At 33.8% G+C, this 18,248-nt stretch overlaps 6 protein-coding genes and 1 non-coding gene across 7 annotated transcripts; 5 read left to right on the top strand and 2 right to left on the bottom strand.

Annotated features, from left to right (window-relative positions):
* LOC103313352 (uncharacterized) lies at nt 1-975 on the bottom strand. The gene is made up of 5 exons (XR_010335135.1): nt 848-975; nt 598-790; nt 324-551; nt 148-280; nt 1-97 (listed from the first exon to the last, which is right to left on the bottom strand). It is a non-coding gene; the product is annotated as an uncharacterized LOC103313352 (transcript).
* Nucleotides 976-2,902: 1,927 nt separating this feature from the next.
* On the top strand, nt 2,903-7,571 carry LOC655774 (uncharacterized). The gene is made up of 10 exons (XM_064358202.1): nt 2,903-3,062; nt 3,104-3,260; nt 3,307-3,670; nt 3,890-3,992; nt 4,043-4,191; nt 5,860-5,992; nt 6,046-6,202; nt 6,249-6,612; nt 7,226-7,328; nt 7,375-7,571. The coding sequence occupies exons 1-10, from the start codon at nt 2,942-2,944 to the stop codon at nt 7,524-7,526; spliced, it is 1,803 nt and encodes a 600-aa protein (XP_064214272.1). The 5' UTR covers nt 2,903-2,941; the 3' UTR covers nt 7,527-7,571.
* Nucleotides 7,551-10,933, top strand: LOC655941 (alpha-tocopherol transfer protein-like). Its single transcript, XM_962496.4, has 6 exons — nt 7,551-7,669; nt 9,595-9,867; nt 9,919-10,171; nt 10,231-10,341; nt 10,575-10,677; nt 10,725-10,933. The coding sequence occupies exons 1-6, from the start codon at nt 7,557-7,559 to the stop codon at nt 10,874-10,876; spliced, it is 1,005 nt and encodes a 334-aa protein (XP_967589.2). The 5' UTR covers nt 7,551-7,556; the 3' UTR covers nt 10,877-10,933.
* A 1,727-nt stretch (nt 10,934-12,660) lies between these two features.
* On the top strand, nt 12,661-15,406 carry LOC100142452 (alpha-tocopherol transfer protein-like). Its single transcript, XM_001808112.4, has 6 exons — nt 12,661-12,764; nt 13,333-13,620; nt 13,679-13,931; nt 13,982-14,092; nt 14,148-14,250; nt 14,300-15,406. The coding sequence occupies exons 2-6, from the start codon at nt 13,349-13,351 to the stop codon at nt 14,413-14,415; spliced, it is 855 nt and encodes a 284-aa protein (XP_001808164.2). The 5' UTR covers nt 12,661-12,764; nt 13,333-13,348; the 3' UTR covers nt 14,416-15,406.
* Nucleotides 15,407-15,735: 329 nt separating this feature from the next.
* Nucleotides 15,736-16,312, top strand: LOC100142248 (macrophage migration inhibitory factor homolog). Its single transcript, XM_001808171.4, has 3 exons — nt 15,736-15,895; nt 15,945-16,117; nt 16,165-16,312. Exons 1-3 carry the CDS (start codon nt 15,788-15,790, stop codon nt 16,244-16,246), a joined length of 363 nt encoding a protein of 120 aa, XP_001808223.1. The 5' UTR covers nt 15,736-15,787; the 3' UTR covers nt 16,247-16,312.
* Nucleotides 16,313-16,563: 251 nt separating this feature from the next.
* LOC656105 (macrophage migration inhibitory factor homolog) lies at nt 16,564-17,194 on the top strand. Its single transcript, XM_962656.5, has 3 exons — nt 16,564-16,793; nt 16,841-17,013; nt 17,058-17,194. The coding sequence occupies exons 1-3, from the start codon at nt 16,686-16,688 to the stop codon at nt 17,134-17,136; spliced, it is 360 nt and encodes a 119-aa protein (XP_967749.1). The 5' UTR covers nt 16,564-16,685; the 3' UTR covers nt 17,137-17,194.
* On the bottom strand, nt 17,155-18,108 carry LOC656190 (chromobox protein homolog 3). Its single transcript, XM_962734.4, has 2 exons — nt 17,952-18,108; nt 17,155-17,899 (listed from the first exon to the last, which is right to left on the bottom strand). The coding sequence occupies exon 2, from the start codon at nt 17,891-17,893 to the stop codon at nt 17,366-17,368; it is 528 nt and encodes a 175-aa protein (XP_967827.1). The 5' UTR covers nt 17,894-17,899; nt 17,952-18,108; the 3' UTR covers nt 17,155-17,365.
* Nucleotides 18,109-18,248: the final 140 nt, after the last annotated feature.

Raw genomic sequence — 18,248 nt, 5'->3', positions numbered from 1 at the left:
ATATAAAAAAAATTAAACAATAAATCTATTTATAAACACACTTTATTGGAAATTGTCATTTCGTTTAGATGTCACGTTTCCGGAGCTGGTGTAGTTGCTACAAAACACAAAAAAATGCATAAAAAATAAATTTGAATATAGATTTACTAGTCATTGGACGCCGGTACATTCCGAAACAATCACCACCTGTTTTGACCACCTCATGATTATTATTATTCATTAAAAAACCAGTCATTTTTTCCGGAAGTAAATAGGGCTGTGTTTCCGCATTCTCAAACACCTGGATATTTTTTTATTATCATTTTGGCAAACACCCAACTCACCATTACGACAAGAATGAGTGAAACAATCACTCGAAACATTTTTTTGCGTGCAAATTGAGCCAAGGCCTGATTTTATATTTTATAATAAAATAAGTGACAGGAAATGCAATTGAGATAAAAAAAAACAAATACAACATTACAACATATTTATTTATTGAATAGTTTTATCCACACACAAGAATAATTAAGCTGAAGCTTCAGTCGTAGTTGTTGTAGTGGTCGTGGTGGCTAAAAAAATAAATTAAAGAAAGTTTAATTAAAAAAAATAAATTACTTTGTCTGTTTCTGTTACAATCAGCGCCTTTCTTAATAAAATTTCTAATCAAGCCGGCTGAAGTTGTAGCAGTTGTACCAACACTGTCACTTGAACCAGCAAACCCACCAGCTACCACCCCTCCGAAACCAAAAGCCCCAAAACCGCCCCCAGCCCCACCACTCGAATCGCCATGATGGGGCTTTGCCTCAATCTAAAAATTATTATCAAAAAAAAATAATAATAAAAATAATCACAAAAAAAAAATTACTAGAACTAAACACAACACAAGGCAAAGTGTTATTATGACTCCAGTCCTCATTTTCTCACACTGCCACAAAAAATTCAATTCTGATTTTATATATTATTTGTTAAATTACTCATTGGGTTAATTTTAATACAAATTAAAAAATTACGTCAGCTTGAACCTTGCAGAATCATATAACGTGACACAATTGCACTTCCTCCCAATTCATCGCGTTTTAATTGATACCAAAATTGGTGATGTACTGGGTGTTTCGTCTAAACGCCACATTGAAGTATTGGTGGTTCTAATAACGATAGTCATTTGAAAATTAGTATAAAACCATAATCTGTTAGGTCCTGCTCAATAAAAATATTTTCAAGATGGTGGCACTTCCGGTTATACCGGAAGTCGCTATCAACTTTCTTATTTTAAATGGAATGCTATATTTTTTGTTGAATTTTTGGATCAGTTGGCTTATTGTAAGGCCGTTTTTATTAGCTTTCCCTATACCTAAGTTCAACCGTTTTTGAGATATTTACGATTTTTTGAAATTTTTTGGATTTGCACCTGTCACTTAAAAAATCAGTAACTCTCCTAGTTTTAGAGATTTCGAAATCATATTTGGAGAATTAAAAGAGAAAGCCTATATCTGTCCTCCAGTGTGTTCAAATTTGGAAAAGAAGTTAACAAACCCAAAAATTTTAAGGTTAAGTTTGGACAACTTCAAGTACCCGTAACTTAATTTTTTCAAATGGGATGTCCCAATTTTTATTTTATTAAATGGAGGAGAATTTTTTTCTACATCGATCTGTATTAGCATTCCCTATACCCATCTGTGATAATTTTCAAGTTATGTTGGTTTTTTTGACATTGCAGAAAATTTCTTACTAACCACAGCTATTTTTACATAGTTTGCCATGAAAACATTTCTGATTAAACAAACGACAATCTCTTTTCAAAATTGTGTTGTCCGTCCTGTAAAAACAAAATAAATTCATTTAAAAAACTTTAATTTATCACATTTTTTCTCTCGTTTCCATGGCAACCTATGAGAAAATTTGTCATTCCCAACAAAAAGTTATTGTAACTCAAAAACTATTAAACATAAGTACAAGGAATGTTAATACAGATCGATGCAGAATTAAATTTTCTACAATTTAATGAAATAAAATTTGTGGCATTTCATTTGAAAAAATTGAGTTATGGTTGCTTAAAGTTCTGAAAACTTAACTTTAAACATTTGGGGTTTGTAAATATTTTTTAGAAATTTGATAACACCAAAGGAAAGATCTAAGCTTCTTCTTTCAAATGAGCTAAAAAATATTTCCAAATTTTTAAAAATGGCAAAGTTCTCGATTTTTGAACAGGAAGGTGCAAATCCAAAAAAAATTTAAAAACCCTAAATATTTCGTAAACGGCAAAATTTAGGTATAAGGAAAGCTGATGAAAACTATTTTAAAATAACTCTAGTAATTCAAAAATACATTAAAAAAATAGCTTTCCATTTAAAATAAGGAAGTAGGTAGCGAAGTGTCGCCATCTTGAAAATATTTTTATTGAGCAATTTTGAAATTAATAATTTTTGAATTTGTTTTAGTGGTTTTTGTAGAAAAACAAATTAACGATTATTTGCTCGCATTTAAATTCAAAAAAATGCTTTAAAAAAATTATATTTTTAATCTCATTAATAACATTGCAAGCTCGTTACTCATTGGCGGATCTAAATGATAATATACCTGTGTATTATCTGCAAAGGCATGAATATTTACATAATTTATCGATTCTAATATCTCTGCACTATAAATTAAAAATAGAAGCTGTCCCAAAGTTGAGCCTTGTGGCACACCGGACGTAATATTTCCTGCTCTTGATTGTGAGCTGCCTATAGTAACAATTTGTTTTCTATTTATCAGATATGACTGAAAAATAATTGTTGAAAAAATAATTTTGCACAAAAATGTGACAATCGTCTTAGAACTGCAAATTTTCGAAAAAGACGCTTCTTAATTCCTTAAAACCATCTCAGGGCCGCTTTGAGACGAATCATCGCCTTGTTAAAGGTTAATTACAATCTATTGTCAATCACTAACGCTCTCAGTTGGTCACTTAACTCCAACAATGGCACTCAATTTTTTCGACCCGAAAACCGAACTCACCAAAGACAAAAATCTACGAGAGGACGACATCAAAACATTGATTGATTGGGTCAACAAACAGGCACATTTGCCCAAAATCAACGGTAAGCAACAACCATTGTTACCAAAATAATTATTTTTGCAGAGGTACAAGCGATTTTGTTCCTCCAAAGCTGCAACTACCGAAATGAAGCGGCCAAAAGTGCAATTGATTCGTATTTTACTGTGAAAACGTTTTGTGCCGATTTATTCGGAGGTCGCAACCCTTTACAGTCACCCCTTAGAGAAAGTCTAAATGTTGCGTAAGTTTTGGAAATTTGTTAATTTAATTTAAAATCAAGTGACCAGACTTTTTGCTTTTTTGCCCAAAAAAACGCCCCAAGGCGACACGATTATTTTCATGAAGTTGATGGATTCAAACCCGGACAATTACAATTTTTCCGTACAATTGAAACACTTTGATATGGTCTGTATGTTGGGCTTGCATCAGGAAGGAGTTTCAAATGGTCATATAATTGTCCTGGATATGAAGGAAGTGGTTTTTGGGCATTTGACCAAACTTGGGCCTCTGGCCATGAAAAAATTTTTGTACTATTTGCAGGAAGCAATGCCTTTGAGGCTCAAAGGGCTGCATTATTTTAATATTGTGCCCTTTATGGACAAAATTCTGGCTTTGATGCGGCCCTTTATGAAGAAGGAGCTCCTAGATATGGTAGTAGTGCCAAATACAAAGTGTTTTTAAATGATTCTCATCTAGTTATCTTTGAAATTAGTTTACATGTAAAAAAATTGAATTCTCTGTCAATAAATGTCAAAACTGAAGATTTAATAAATGCCTGTCATTAATTCCATAAAGCGGCATTTCTGATTTTACATGGCCGACTAGATGACAATCATTTAAAAACACTTTGTATTTACAATTGTGTTATAGCTTTATTTGCACAACACTGTGGATGATTTGGTTAAGTTTGTACCAAGGGAGTGTCTACCACTTGATTATGGTGGTTCAGTTGAATCAACTCATGTCATACATGGTTGTTTTTTTTTTAATTAAATTCGTTGATTTATTTTCGCCAATTTTTAGAGAAAACTAAAAATAAGTTACGTGAAAATTGTGCATTTTTCGATTGGGAGGATAAACAAGTTGTGGATGAGAGTCAAAGGGCCGGAAAACCGAAAAATGTTAGCGATATTTTTGGAGTTGAAGGCACTTTTAAAAAATTGGAGTTGGATTAAACAACAATTATGAAAAATAATGGTGTAATTTTTATAACTAAATACACATTTTGAATAAATAATAATAATAATAATTGGAGTAAAAATATCGTTTTGAATTTTTTTTTAAATATTATAGAATTTTTTTCGCTAACATATTTTTTTCTACAGACTTCCTTCTTTTTTTTTTGTTATTCAAAAAAATTTTCGAAAAATGACCAATAACAAAGGTATGAATTTTGTGTGTTACTTTTGGTTCAGTCAGTATATTTTTTGATTTAAGAAATTATTTGTATTTTCCATTTTTTGTCTTTAGAAGCAAATGTTCGTCGAAGCTGTTACAGAAAAGTAAAAAGTTTAATCACAGTTTATTAATCATTACCACATTGTTGGTGATCAAACACTGAAAACATTAACAGTGGTGGAATTGCACGGATTTTGAGGACCGAAAACAGGGAAAAGTTGCAAACCGTGGTGGAATTTTACGGTTTTTTGCCACTTTTACCAGTGGCGTACCAATTTTTTTTCACTCACTTAAATAAGTTAGTATATTTTTTAATTTTAGAAATTATTTATATTTTTCTTTTTTTGGCTTTATAAGTAAAGTCTCTCTTTTTTAATTTTTTTGCTTTATTTTTTAAATTTTTATACTGGCTAGTTTTTTTGTCTAATAATCTGAAGTCTGGTAATTATTATTATTAATAACATTCGCCCATCCAGGAAAAAATCCAACGCCTCATTAATCTGTCATGCGTTTTTACGTCTTCCTCAATTAGCTGCAACAATTGTCCGCCTGATAAACCAAAAAAACCATTTGTATCGTCACAATAGCGAACACACGAAACCTCAATACCAAATAAAATTACAACATGAAACATTCTGTTGGTTTGTTGGTGCTTTTAGCTACTACTTTGGCAGCATCCATGTATTTACAAAATAATTTAAACCAACATCAAAAAATACCCACTTGTTTTTGGATTGTTATCTACAGACGAGCCCCAACTCGGGTGACACCACCACCAGGTATAAATAAATAATCACTGAATAAATAATTTTTTGTGTGTAATCAAAAAAGTGATGCCTGTGCAACCACCTGTTGTGACAACTCAGTCAGGTATAGATGAAAGAAATACAGAGACTTCAACAGTGGCTGAGGAAACCACCATTGAAGAAACCACAGAAGCGACAACAGAAGCACCAACTGAGTAATATTGTAAATAAAAATAATATTAAAGTTTTATGAAAACTTTGAATAATTCGGTTTTATTTCTTTTTAATTTTTTTTTCTAATTCAGTGTTGCGAACATATTTCAGGTTAAAAGATGAGTTAAACAAAATTTTTGATTAAAGTAAACTGTTATCATAGTAGCAACAAAATAATAAGAACAATAATAAAAACAATAACAAACATAATATTAATACTTAATCAAAAAATTAATTAATAATTTATAAATTTTGTTTACGTAAATGCTCACCTTGGAGGGTTTTTTAAGGGTCACCCTGTACACATTTAAACGTGCAGTTGAGTATACAGTTAAATAAATAACCAATCATTTTTCTAATAGGTGTACTTTACTATTAAAACAGTAATTAATATTTGTTTTGCTGTTTTCTATTGTATTTCTCTCTTTTATAATCCGCAATTAAAATCCCAGTCAGTTTTATTTCAACTCTAGAGCACGTTAAATTAAAAAAAAAATGTCGCTTAATTTAGCCGACGTTAAGTGCGAATATTCAAAAAACCCAACATTGAAACAAGAAGATGTGAAATCGCTAATGGAATGGGTTAACAAACAACCCCATCTTCCGAAAATTAACGGTGAGTTAAAGTTTAATCAAGTGATTAAAACTTATAAAAAAAATTAATTGTAGAATTGCAAGCGATTTTATTCCTCCAAAGTTGTTACAACCGAAACGAGGCTGCGAAAGCAGCCATTGACACTTTTTTCACCGTTAAAACCCTCTGTTCTGACTTATTCGGGGGGAGAAACCCCCTAACATCCCCCAATAAAGACACAATGAACGTCTCGTAAGCCCTTTAATTTTTTTGTCAATTATTTGACAAAAACTTGCAGACTTATGACACCCCTCCCTCGGGAAACCCCCGAAGGTCATTGCATTTTTCTCTTCAAATTGATTGACACCAACCCTGATAAGTACATTTTCGGCGACCAATTGCGCTGTTTTGACATGATGATCATGCGGCATTTGCACCAATGTGGCACTTCCAACGGCCACTTGATCCTCTTTGACATGAAAGGCGTGGTTTTTGGGCACGTGACTAAACTGGGCCCTTTGAATATGAAGAAATTTTTGTACTATCTTCAGGAGGCAATGCCTGTAAGGCTCAAAGGGTTGCACTTTTTCAATATTGTCCCTTTCATGGACAAAATCCTAGCCTTGATGAAGCCCTTCATGAAGAAAGAAATGATAGATATGGTAGGCATTTTTTTGAATTTTTTTGTAAACTAAGATACATTGTCGAGGCCGTTTTTTGTGAAAATAATTTTGGTCAAAACCGTATCTCGCGATCGTTTTTTGTTTTCGAGTTATAAACAAAAGTTGACATTTTAGCAAGATATTAAAAAAATCATATCTTTCTTATTATTAAAGCTATACATTTGAAACAAAGATATTATTAGGCACTTTTTTACGGAGAATTTAATTATATTATCAGCGATTTTTCTCAATCATTTGTTTAGCTGTAATAACATAAAATTGGGATCATAGTTGGCTGTGACATTTTCGAAAAGCTTATTTTTTTCTGAACTAAAAACAATCTAAATACAGTTTGATATTTTTATATACTTTTGACAAAAATATATTTAAAATAAATGAAAATAGTTGGCCATGCAGAAATTCAATATTTTTTCATGGCCTACTATAAAGAAAAACCGAAAAGTTATGTTTTTTTTAATATGTAAAAATAATGTATTACACAAAAAAATCAGAAATATCAGCTTTTTAAAAATATCACAGCCGCCTATGATTTTTATTTAAAATAGCGGGATGCGGTTTTGGCCAAAATTTTTTTTTTTTAATTGGGTTTCAGTTGTATTTGCACAACACTGTGGACGACTTGGTCAAGCAAGTGCCCCGCGATTGTTTGCCCCAGGAATACGGAGGTTCGGCTGAAAGCATGACGATTTTGCACGGTAAAGTTGGGCTTAATTATGTTTTTTTTTAAATGAAATTTTCTAGAAAAAATGAAACGGACGTTGTGCGAAAATTCTGCGTTTTTTGAATGGGAGGATGGGCAAAAGGTTGATGAGAGTTTAAGGCCCGGAAAGCCGAAAAATGTGGGTGATTATTTCGGAGTTGAGGGTACTTTTAAAAAGTTGGAATTAGATTAATGTCATTGTGGAAGTAGATAATTATATGACATGCATCATTGTAAACCTTGTTTTATTGCTGCGTTAATAACAATCTTAATGTTCGTTGCTTTCATGGTCAGTTTAGGTTTGACAACAGGACGTGCACCACCGAAAACTGCAAGGTTAGTATTTTTTTTCACTATAAATAAATTATTTAATTGAAAAAAATATTGAATTAGTTCAAGTTTTTTGTACCAGAATTTACGATGATGAAGCGAGTGGAGAATTATAAAGTGTTAATCACACATGGTTTATTAAAATACAAGAAAAATAAATATAATAAAAAATAATGGTTATTTATTTCTTCAAAATAAACACACAAAAGTATAACTTTTATTATACTTACATGTATAAAATATTTATTTAACAAAAATAATTACCACATAAATCACATCAATCAAAACAGTGCAGTATATTAAATAATATTTCTGTGTGACCCTGAACAAAGGTTGGCTACACTTAATATTTAACAACACGAATAAAACACGTAAAGTATTTTAAATTACTGTTGTTCACATTTGTTAAAATCTCTTATTTTGTTTAATTGATTCAGTTGTAAAGGAAACTGAAAATTGTTTAGTCATGCACTCTTTGTAAAGATTTAAAAATTTATTTTTTTTTGCTTAAAATTAAGATGGTGGAAAATTTTAATCAACAAAAAAATTCATAACTCAAAAACTGAAAGCCGTAGAGCAATGCGGTTTGTTCCATTGAATTCAGCGGCTCATTTTCTGTATTATACCAACTTTCAACGAAATCTAACATTTTAAAATTTTTTGATAAAAATTAAAATAAGCATTTTCTATAGTGAAAAAATTTATTCAACAAAAAAATTCATAACTCAAAAACTAAAAGTCGTAGAGCAATGCGGTTTGTTCCATTGAATTCAGCGGCTTTTTTCTGTATTATGCCAACTTTTCACGAGATTTAAAATTTTCAATTTTTTTGCTCAAATTTCCTGAGGAATAAATTTGTACCTACACTTACCTTCAAAGTGATGAAAAAAAAATTTTTTTTTAAATTCACTCCACCAAATTTTTATGGACTTCTTTATGTCTTAACAACCCACAAAAGTTGTTTTTAGTCCACAAAAAGTCCATATGTTCGATTTTTAGATGTTTGATTTTTTCAATTTTCGTCGCAGTTTTTGTCGATTTTGCGTACCCGGAACTTTTGTCGAGCAATAGCTCCGAAACTATCAGAGATAACCCCATGAAGTGTATTATCGTTGGAAAGCTCTTTAAATTATCTATCTTTTTCAAAAAAAAATATTGTTCTCCGACTAATAGTTTTCGAGCAAATTGGAAACAAATGCAAAAATTAATAAAATTTTAAAAAATTCATAATTAAAAAACTATTGGGAATTTGGCAATTTTCTCGATGCCAATCGATTCCTCGGATCATTTTGCATAGGTATGGATCAAAATAGTTCCACTTTTTCGAATAGTTTAGGCGTAAATAAGAAGATAAAAAAAATTAATGAAAAGTTGACACCTCCCCCCTTAAAATCGGTCAATTTTTAAAGTGTCTCAAAAAAATAAAACCTATCCTGTTTTATAGATTTTGATGTGTTCTTTACGATGGAAAAAACCGTTTTCTCCTTGCTCTTTTAGTTTGGCTGTGATTTTAAAAAAATCATAACCAAAAAACTGGATGGCAATTTTCTCAACGCCAATCCATTCCTCGGGTTATTTCCGTAATTGAGAAAACAAAAAAAAAATTGATGAAAGTGTTTTACACACTACGTTTTATAATTTTATGCGGATTTTTTGCATTCGATTAAAAATAAACTAATCAGCTAATTAGCTATTATTCATTAGACACGCTGAATAATTAGTTATCTCGTATTTTGCACTGTAATAATTAGTAATTACAAGTCATTAGTTAGGGTTCAAATTCTATAACAAATTAGATTTGCTTTGGTTACCTATACATTCACAATCGCCACGTCATTACACCTCTGGTTTTATTCAACTTTTTAACAAATTAACCTGTTATTTTTACTCTGAGCTGATTTTCCAAATCGTAATTTGGCTCAAAACCCCAGAATGTCTTTCGATCTGATGGACGTTGAAAAAGAGTACGCCAAAGACAACCGGCTCAGCCCCCAGGACGTGAAAATCCTCGCCGACTGGATGGAAAAACAGCCCCATTTGCCCAAAGCCACCGAACTCCAGCTCATCCTTTTCCTCCAGAGTTGTTACTACAGAATCGAGGTTGCGAAAAATGCAATCGATAATTTTTTCACAGTTCGAACTCTATGTCCCGACATTTTCGGGGCTCCACCAATCGAAATATTAAAACGTGAATTAACAGTTGGGTACGTTTTTTATCAATTTATAACAAAATAAACCAAAAAAATTACAAACAGTTCGATTAATTTCCTCCCTGAGCAAACACCAGAGGGCTATAGGGTGGTTTTAATGAAGTTGATTGACACACGACCTGAACATTACCACTGTGTGAGTGAGATAAATTTCACGGACTTGACATTGATGCTGAATTTGCACCAACAAGGCACTTGTAACGGACTTGTGGCCATTATGGACATGAAAGGGCTCACTTTTGGGCACCTGACTAGGTTTAATTTGGTGGCGATTAAGAAACACTTGTTCTATGTTCAAGTGAGTTTTTTTTGTATTATTATTTTTTTTTTTTTTTTTTGGCGTAATGTAATTATTAGGAAGCCGTCCCTGTCCGAATTAAGGGCATACACCACATTAATATTGTCCCTTTCACTGATAAAATCATAGCCATGGTCAAGCCCTTCATGAAGAAGGAACTAATCGATTTGGTAACAACTTATACAACGTGTTTTTCAATGATTCTCATCTAGTTACCTTTGAAACTGGTTGACAAGTAAAAAATTGAATTCCCTGTCAATAAATGTCAAAACTGTCATTTGTCAAATTCACAAATTGTCAATTAATTAATTTTTTTCATCAGACGACTAGATGACAATCATTTAAAAACACTTTGTACTTGAGTTATTGATGCAACTTTAGGTACGATTTCACTTATTTCCAGCTCCATTTTCACAATTCTATGGATTCGTTGTTTAAATTTGTCCCTAAGCATGTTTTGCCTAAGGATTATGGGGGCGAAGCTCCGTCGCTTGAAACATTGCACGGTATTTTTGCAACAAACTGTACCATTTTGTTCAAAAACTTATTTCAGAACAAAACGCCAAAAATCTTTTGGAAAACATGGATTTTTTTAAATGGATGGATACGCTCAAAGTTGACGAGACTAAAAGGCCCGGGAAACCGAAAAATGCTGGAAGTATTTTCGGTGTTGATGGTACTTTCAAAAAATTGGAAGTTGATTAATTATGTTATTAATTGTTGATTGTGTGTTTTATGGGTTAATAAAAATATTAATGGTAATGCATTTTATTGTTCCCTCTCCCTTTGAATTAAATGATCGGCCATTTCATCGAAGCCGAAATCTAGTTTGGTGGCCGGTTTAGGTGCTGTCTCATTGGTTCCAGGAATGCGTGTCTGACCAATAAAAATAGAGACGTTACCTCCACCTTGTTTATCTACCGGGCAAAAAATTGCAACGTGTTTGTCATTGGATATAGACGGGCTAATGGACGCCCGACGTTAAAATAAACCAATCAGACGGCTTTTTAAAAGTTAGCAAAAAACGGGTGTTTGATTATTATTCAAGTATGCGCTGATTTTTGCCTAATTAAGTGAAATTTCGCTGTTTTAACACTTTGGTTAGAGAATTGCAATACTTTAGATGTAGTCGTCTAATAATAATGTCAAACTTTTATTTATCAATTGGCGCTCTGCTCCATATTTTTCAAAACGCTGGGAATACGGTTACAGATACAAAAAAAATGTTGGGAAGGAAGTTGTAGAGAATTAAATTTCCTACAAAAAAGTCCGCGAGACCATATCTTTATCTGCAACCATTTAGGCCCTAAACTCGTTCAAAGACGCTCAAGCGCCGGATTTGTTTCATTTTGCCGGTGGTCAAGTATTGAAAGTTAATTTATACCTAAACCGTTGAAGATAGAAATATGGTGTCGCGGACTTTTTTGTAGGAAATTTAATTCTCTACAACTTTCTTCCTTACACTTTTTTTGTACCTTCAACCGTATTCGCAGCGTTTGCAAAAATATAAGATGGAACGCAAATTGAATAATTTTTGGCGCACCGTCGCATATTTATCAAAACGCTGGGAATACGGTCGAAAATACAGAAAAAGTGTAAGGAACAAAGTTGTAGAGAATTAAATTTGCTATAAAAAAGTTTGCGACACCACATCTTTATCTTCAACGGTTTAGGTATAAATTAATTTTTCGTCACTTGACCACCGGTAAAATGATACGAATCCGTCACTTCAGCGCCTTTAGGGCCTAAACCGTTGACGATAGAAATACGGTATCGCGGACTTTTTTAAAGAAAATTTGATTCTCTACAAATTTCTTCCCAACATTTTTCTTGTATCTTTAACCGTTTTCGCAGCGTCTGGAAATATACGGGACGTAGCGCAAATTTTAAATTTTAAATAATTTTTTTCTGACGTTTCTTATGAAAATTTTAGTCGGCAGTTTTTCTCTGTCTGTTAAGAGTGCAAAGCTCAACATTTCTGCATTTTTTTCCAAGCAATTAGTGAATTGGTTCGACTTAAATTAATTAAAAACCATTTGGCGCCGGGACGTATAACGCTCAAAGCGCCATCATTTTTACTCCGTCGTACTATCTTTTTGGGTCCAGAATAATTTTGACCTCCTAAGTTATAGTCCTCCTTAGAAATAATTAAAAAATATTTGTTTCTCACCAAATCGACGTTAATATTTTTTTTATTTTTCTAGAAAACGAATGTGCAAAGTTTTTTATGTAGAAAATATTTTTTTTTATAAGAATATATAATTTTTTAAGAAATTCTTCGTGAAAGTTCGGTTTATTGCTTGCGTAAATAAACAATAGGTTGATGACTCAAAATAATAATAATATGAAGTCGCAAAAATTTTTTTAGAGGAAAACGAAGCTATTTTGGAAATTGGAAAACTAAAATTAAATTTTTATCCAGGAATTGTGGACGCGTATTTATAAAATTCCACATTGCAAAACTTGTTTTCTTTGCGGCAAACTTAATAATACTAGAATCTCAATTTGTTCGTTGATACTTGCTTTCATGGTCAGTTTTAAATTGACAACACATTGCGTATCTCGCTTATCTCCACAATCTCCAAATTGTGAGGTTAGTGTTTTTTATTTTTTATTTATTTTTCCATTAATTTTTAAAAAATTCACTTGATCATTACGTTACTACATTTCAAACAACAGGAAAAAATAAAAATTTGGTTCGTAATGAATTTGCAATCAAGTGCTTTTAACACAACTACGCTGAAACAAAAAATTAAATTTTTGACTAAAAAAAAACACGTAAACGTAAAAAAAATTTTAAAACGTAACGGTACCTAACACGTGGCATTTAAATGTGCAAAAGACAAATGTAATAAAACTAACGTTTATTATTTATTTACGCCTACTAGAAAGCAAAGTCCGTGAACAGACAGAATTTCGTCAGTTTCCACTCCATTATTTTTTGTATGCAACCAGTAATAGAACCTTGCCCACTATCATTTTTATATACAACGTGTTCAAAAATGATCGTATAGGTTGACAGCACTGGATTTTGACTGGAATACACAGTCTTTTGACATTTGAATGTACCTACTAGATTTGGGGGGAAAAATAAACTAGAGCTATCAAATTTTTTTATTTTCTAAATTAACCGAAAAAATCGAAAATACACGTAATTACAGTTCAAAAAAAAACACAATGTCTTTCAAACTGATGGACGTGAGCTCGGAATATGCCAAAGACGCCCGCCTCAGCCCCCAGGACGTGAAAACCCTCTCCGATTGGCTAGAAACTGAGCCCCATTTGCCCAAAGCCACCGAACTCCAACTCATCCTTTTCCTCCAGAGTTGTTACTACGACATCGAGGCTGCGAAAAAAGCAATTGACAATTTTTTCACAGTTCGGACACAATGTCCCGAAATTTTCGGAGCTCCAACTATAGAAACACTCAAACGTGAATTAACCGTTTGGTAGGTTAAGTTAATTTTTTGTTTGATTCAAATAAATGAAGGAAATAATTACAAACAGTTCGATTAATTTCCTCCCTGAGAAAACACCAGAAGGCTATGTTGTTGTTGTAATGAAAATGATTGATACACGACCTGAAAATTACAACTGTGTAAATCAAATAAACCTGATGGATTCGATAATGATGCTGTATTTGCACCAACATGGCACTTGTAACGGAATTGTGTCAATTTCGGACATGCAAGGCATTAGTTTCGGGCACATGACACGAATGAATCTAGGAGCTATTAAAAAACAATTGTTTTATGTTCAGGTAAGTGTGGGGATTTTTTAAATTAAATGTTGGACAAGTGTGGGGTTTAGGAAGGCGCTCCTCTGCGCATCAAAGGAATGCATCACATTAATATTGTCCCGTTCACTGACAAACTCATGGCCATGGTCAAACCTTTCATGAAGAAGGAACTAACAGATTTGGTGAGTTGGTAGCAGTGCAAAATGTGACGCTAGGTCATTGGTGCCAACATTTTAGCTCTATTTTCATAATTCTATGGAAGGGTTGTATAAACATGTACCTAAAAAAATTTTACCGAAGGAATATGGTGGTGATGCTCCGTCACTTGAATTCTTACATGGTGGGTAAAAAAAATAAATAAGAAGGGAATTGGTTATTTTTTTTTTCAGAACAAAGTTGCAAAAATGTATTGGAAAATATGGAATTTTTCAAATGGTTGGATTCGTTCAAAGTCGATGAAACCAAACGGCCCGAACAACCAAAAAATGATTGTATACTTTTGTGATTTGTGTCTACGGTGAACTATAAGTTAGGAGACGAAACGCAGGGAAAAATAGTACGGCGGAGTAAAAATACCGTCTTGATGCCAAATCGTTTTAAATTAATTTAAACTTGCAAATTACTTGAAAAAATGCTTAAATGTTACGCTTTGCCCTCTGAAATTTTTTTAAAAACGTGAGAAAAAAATTATTTTAATTTTAAAATTTGCACTTCGTTTAAGGTAATTTGTACCTAAACTGTTGAAGATAAAAATATGGTCTTGCGGACTTTTTTATAGGAAATTTAATTCTCTACAACTTTGTTCCTTACACTTTTCTTGTATCTTTAACCGTATTCCCAGCGTTTTGATAAATATGCGACGGTGCGCAAAAATTATTCAATTTGCGTTCCATTTTATATTTTTGCGAACGCTGCGAATACGGTTGAAGATACAAAAAAAATGTAAGGAACAAAGTTGTAGAGAATTAAATTTTCTACAAAAAAGGCCGCTACACCATATTTCTATCTTCAACGGTCTAGGTATAAATTAACTTACAATACTTGACTATCCGTAAAATGAAGCAAATCCGTCGATTGAGCGTCTTTGAACGACTTTGGGGCCTAAATGGTTGAAGATAAAGATATGGTCTCGTGGACTTTTTTGTAGGAAATTTAATTCTCTACAACTTTCTTCCTTACACTTTTTGTGTATCTTCAACCGTTTTTCCAGCGTTTTGAAAAATATGGGGCCGAGTGCAAATTTGTAAAAGTTTGATATTTTTTTAAATACAGTTTACTATAAAAGTCGTACTATTGAGAATTTAATGTTCTATATGCCTGCATTTTTTTCCTTGCTATGTGTTAACCGTTACACAAGTACAAGATTTTTTTCAAAAAGATGCTCTCTTGTGACATTAACGAAACTATCAAAGACGGGAACGTTTCATTTGTACGTCGGTTCGCATCCTAACCTTTAGATATCCGTAGTTAGAACAAATAAACGATCACATATCTCATGTTTTTCAATGATTTCAACCATTATACAACACACTCATCAATAATAATAACCATACGGTTTGCTATTGTTTTTATGCGAAAAACTACGACCCTATTTTTAAACTCGTAGCCATGAAGACATCAATATTTGATATTTGCTTAACAATTAATTGCTAATTAAAACCGTGTGATAAAAAAATGAATTTACCGCGTTTTTATTCAACACAACATGGCGGCCCGAACTAATTCAAAAAACGCTTGATTTTTAGCATTTTTTTACAAAAGGCCTTGAACATTACTTTGAATTTTGAATGGAATATTCACATTCCTGAACCCAAGGGTCACAACTTAAATTATAAAAGCGCAACATTAAAACCCCAACAAACAGTCATTTCTACAAAATGCCACACTTTCGTGTCGAGACAAATGTGCCCCAGAGCAAAATCCCGGCCGATTTGCCGCAAAGATTGTGCCAAATCGTCGCCAATTCCTTGTCGAAACAGCTCAGTGTAGGTACAAGTTCAAGATTTTCCGAATATTCTTACATTTATTTTTTAGTATTGTTGTGTCACTGTAATTGGGGACGTGAATATGTGCTGGGGGGGCACTAGTGAGCCCGCCGCTCAAGCCACCTTGATGAGCATTGGCTCCTTGGGCATAGAACCGAACAAAAAACATGCCAAAATTTTGTACGAAATTCTGTGCAAAGAGTTGGGAATTGCAAAGGACAGGTTGTGGTTTTAGGGATTTTTTTGAGTTTTTTTTTTTTTGGTTTTAGGATGTATATTCACTTTAACAGTGCACCGCCCAGTGAAGTGGGCTATAATGGGACCACCTTTCATGACATTTTTGGAAAGTGATTGTTGATTACCCAAATGGTCTTGTTTGTTTCTTACAAATAAAAAATATTGGTATTTTGTTTACAACGTTTTTTACCCATATACAGACTGTCCCAATATTAAAAAAACACAAAAGTGAGATTTTTTCAAATGGAACACCTTAATTATTGGACGTAGCTTTTAATAATAAGGAAAAAAAAGGTAAAAATATAGTAAAATTGCGAATTTGCCGCCATTTCAAACACTACAACATGGCTGCCCGTAATTTGAAAAAATCCAATTTTAAAATTGCATTTTTAGGCCCTTGTGCCCCTATTTTGAATTCCAAACTCAAAAATTCAAATTTCCTCAACAATACACTTTTTGTATAAATTCCCGCCCCCCCCTGGGAGGTCACCCAGAGGTCAATTCTGACGTCCATTTCTAGGTTATAAAAACACCGCCAATTTTTTTCCGCAAAATGCCTCACTTTCGCGTTGAGACAAACGTGCCCCAGAGCAAAATCCCGTCCGATTTGCCTCAGAAATTGTGCCAAGTTGTTTCAAATTCCTTATCAAAGCCACTCAATGTAAGTTTGAGGTTACGTCAACTTTGAATAACTCAATTTTTTTCAAGTATTGTGTGGCTACTGTGATCGGAGACGTCCACATGTCTTGGGGGGGCACCAGTGAGCCCGCCGCTCAAGCCACTCTGATGAGCATTGGCGCCTTGGGCGTGGAACCAAACAAAAAGCACGCCAAGGCTTTGTACGAAGTTGTGTGCAAGGAATTGGGGGTTTCGAAGGACCGGTAATTGGGTCTTTGGTGTGGTTTTGTACTTTTTGTGTTTCTAGGATGTATATTCACTTCGTGAACGCGCCGACTAGCGATGTGGGGTACAATGGGACCACTTTTCATGATATTTTCGGGTGATAAGTGATAACGAAGCAATGGTGTTTTGTTTTATTTCAAATAAAAAAAATTATTACAATTTTCTATTGATTAAGTCAAGAAACTAAACTTACAGCTAGGGAGTCAGATTCAAATAATAATAATACGGGAAGATTCTAAACGCCTACTTAGTCCAAATGATTTTTTCGTCTAATAATAGTATATAATTCGTGTTGAATATGTACATTATGAATATCCTTACAACTAGCCTTCACTCGGCTTTATTTTCGTCATTTGTGGGCGAATGCCAAGTGAGACGCTCTTCATAGAACCTAATGACAACTTGGGGGCACTTAATATTCGCCTGTTTCGCGGGCACTAAGTCCGCCTCATCTGTACCCTCCCACTTCATGAGGAACATCAACTGCCCGGAACTATCCGTGGCCCCGATTATTTTTTCGGGCTCTAGCCCCCTATCAAACCCGTGCACTTTCTTCTCGTCGTTCTTCCTCTTGGCCCCCTTCATGTCGGGCGTCGGCGTGCTGTTCATCTTGCGCTTCTTGCTGCGCTCCTTGTCTTTGTTGGCCCTTTCGGCCTCGAAAGCCGCAATCAGCCCGGGACAGTCCAGGTTCTCCTCGGGCTCCCATGTGTTGTCCTTGTCGTCGTAACCGATCCATTTCAAGTAGTATTCCTTAATACCGGCCGCATTTATCCGACTGTCGATTATTTTCTCCACAACGTACTCTTCGTTGGCCTCTTGGTCTGCGGGGGAAGGACTCGTCCTCTTGCTTTTGCTCATTGTGCCCTGATGGAGAAAACACACTGTACACACCGGGGGGCGCACGGGGCACACTTACGCCGAATTTTACTCAACTTTGGAGGGATTTCGTGCAAGAAATTAAAATAACTTCAAAAGCCGCAAAACAGACGCTTTGCTCACAATTTTCAAACAAACATGGCGGAGGTGCGCTCCGCCGGTAACAAGCAGGTTCCTACACCCCTATTTACTAATTTAATGAATTAAAAGCCCCAAATAGTGATATTTCCGGTGAATTATTTATTATTCAAGCCGTTTGCGTTTATTCACCGTAACGTAAAGCCCCCCCAGTATGAAAAAAACGGTGGTTAGGCGCCCCAACTGAATCTGCACTTTT

This window comes from Tribolium castaneum, chromosome 8, assembly GCF_031307605.1.
Source record: "Tribolium castaneum strain GA2 chromosome 8, icTriCast1.1, whole genome shotgun sequence".
NCBI classification, from domain to species: Eukaryota; Metazoa; Arthropoda; class Insecta; order Coleoptera; family Tenebrionidae; genus Tribolium; species Tribolium castaneum.
Note: the sequence above shows the minus strand (reverse complement) of the source record. Positions and strands in the feature narration are given on the sequence as shown.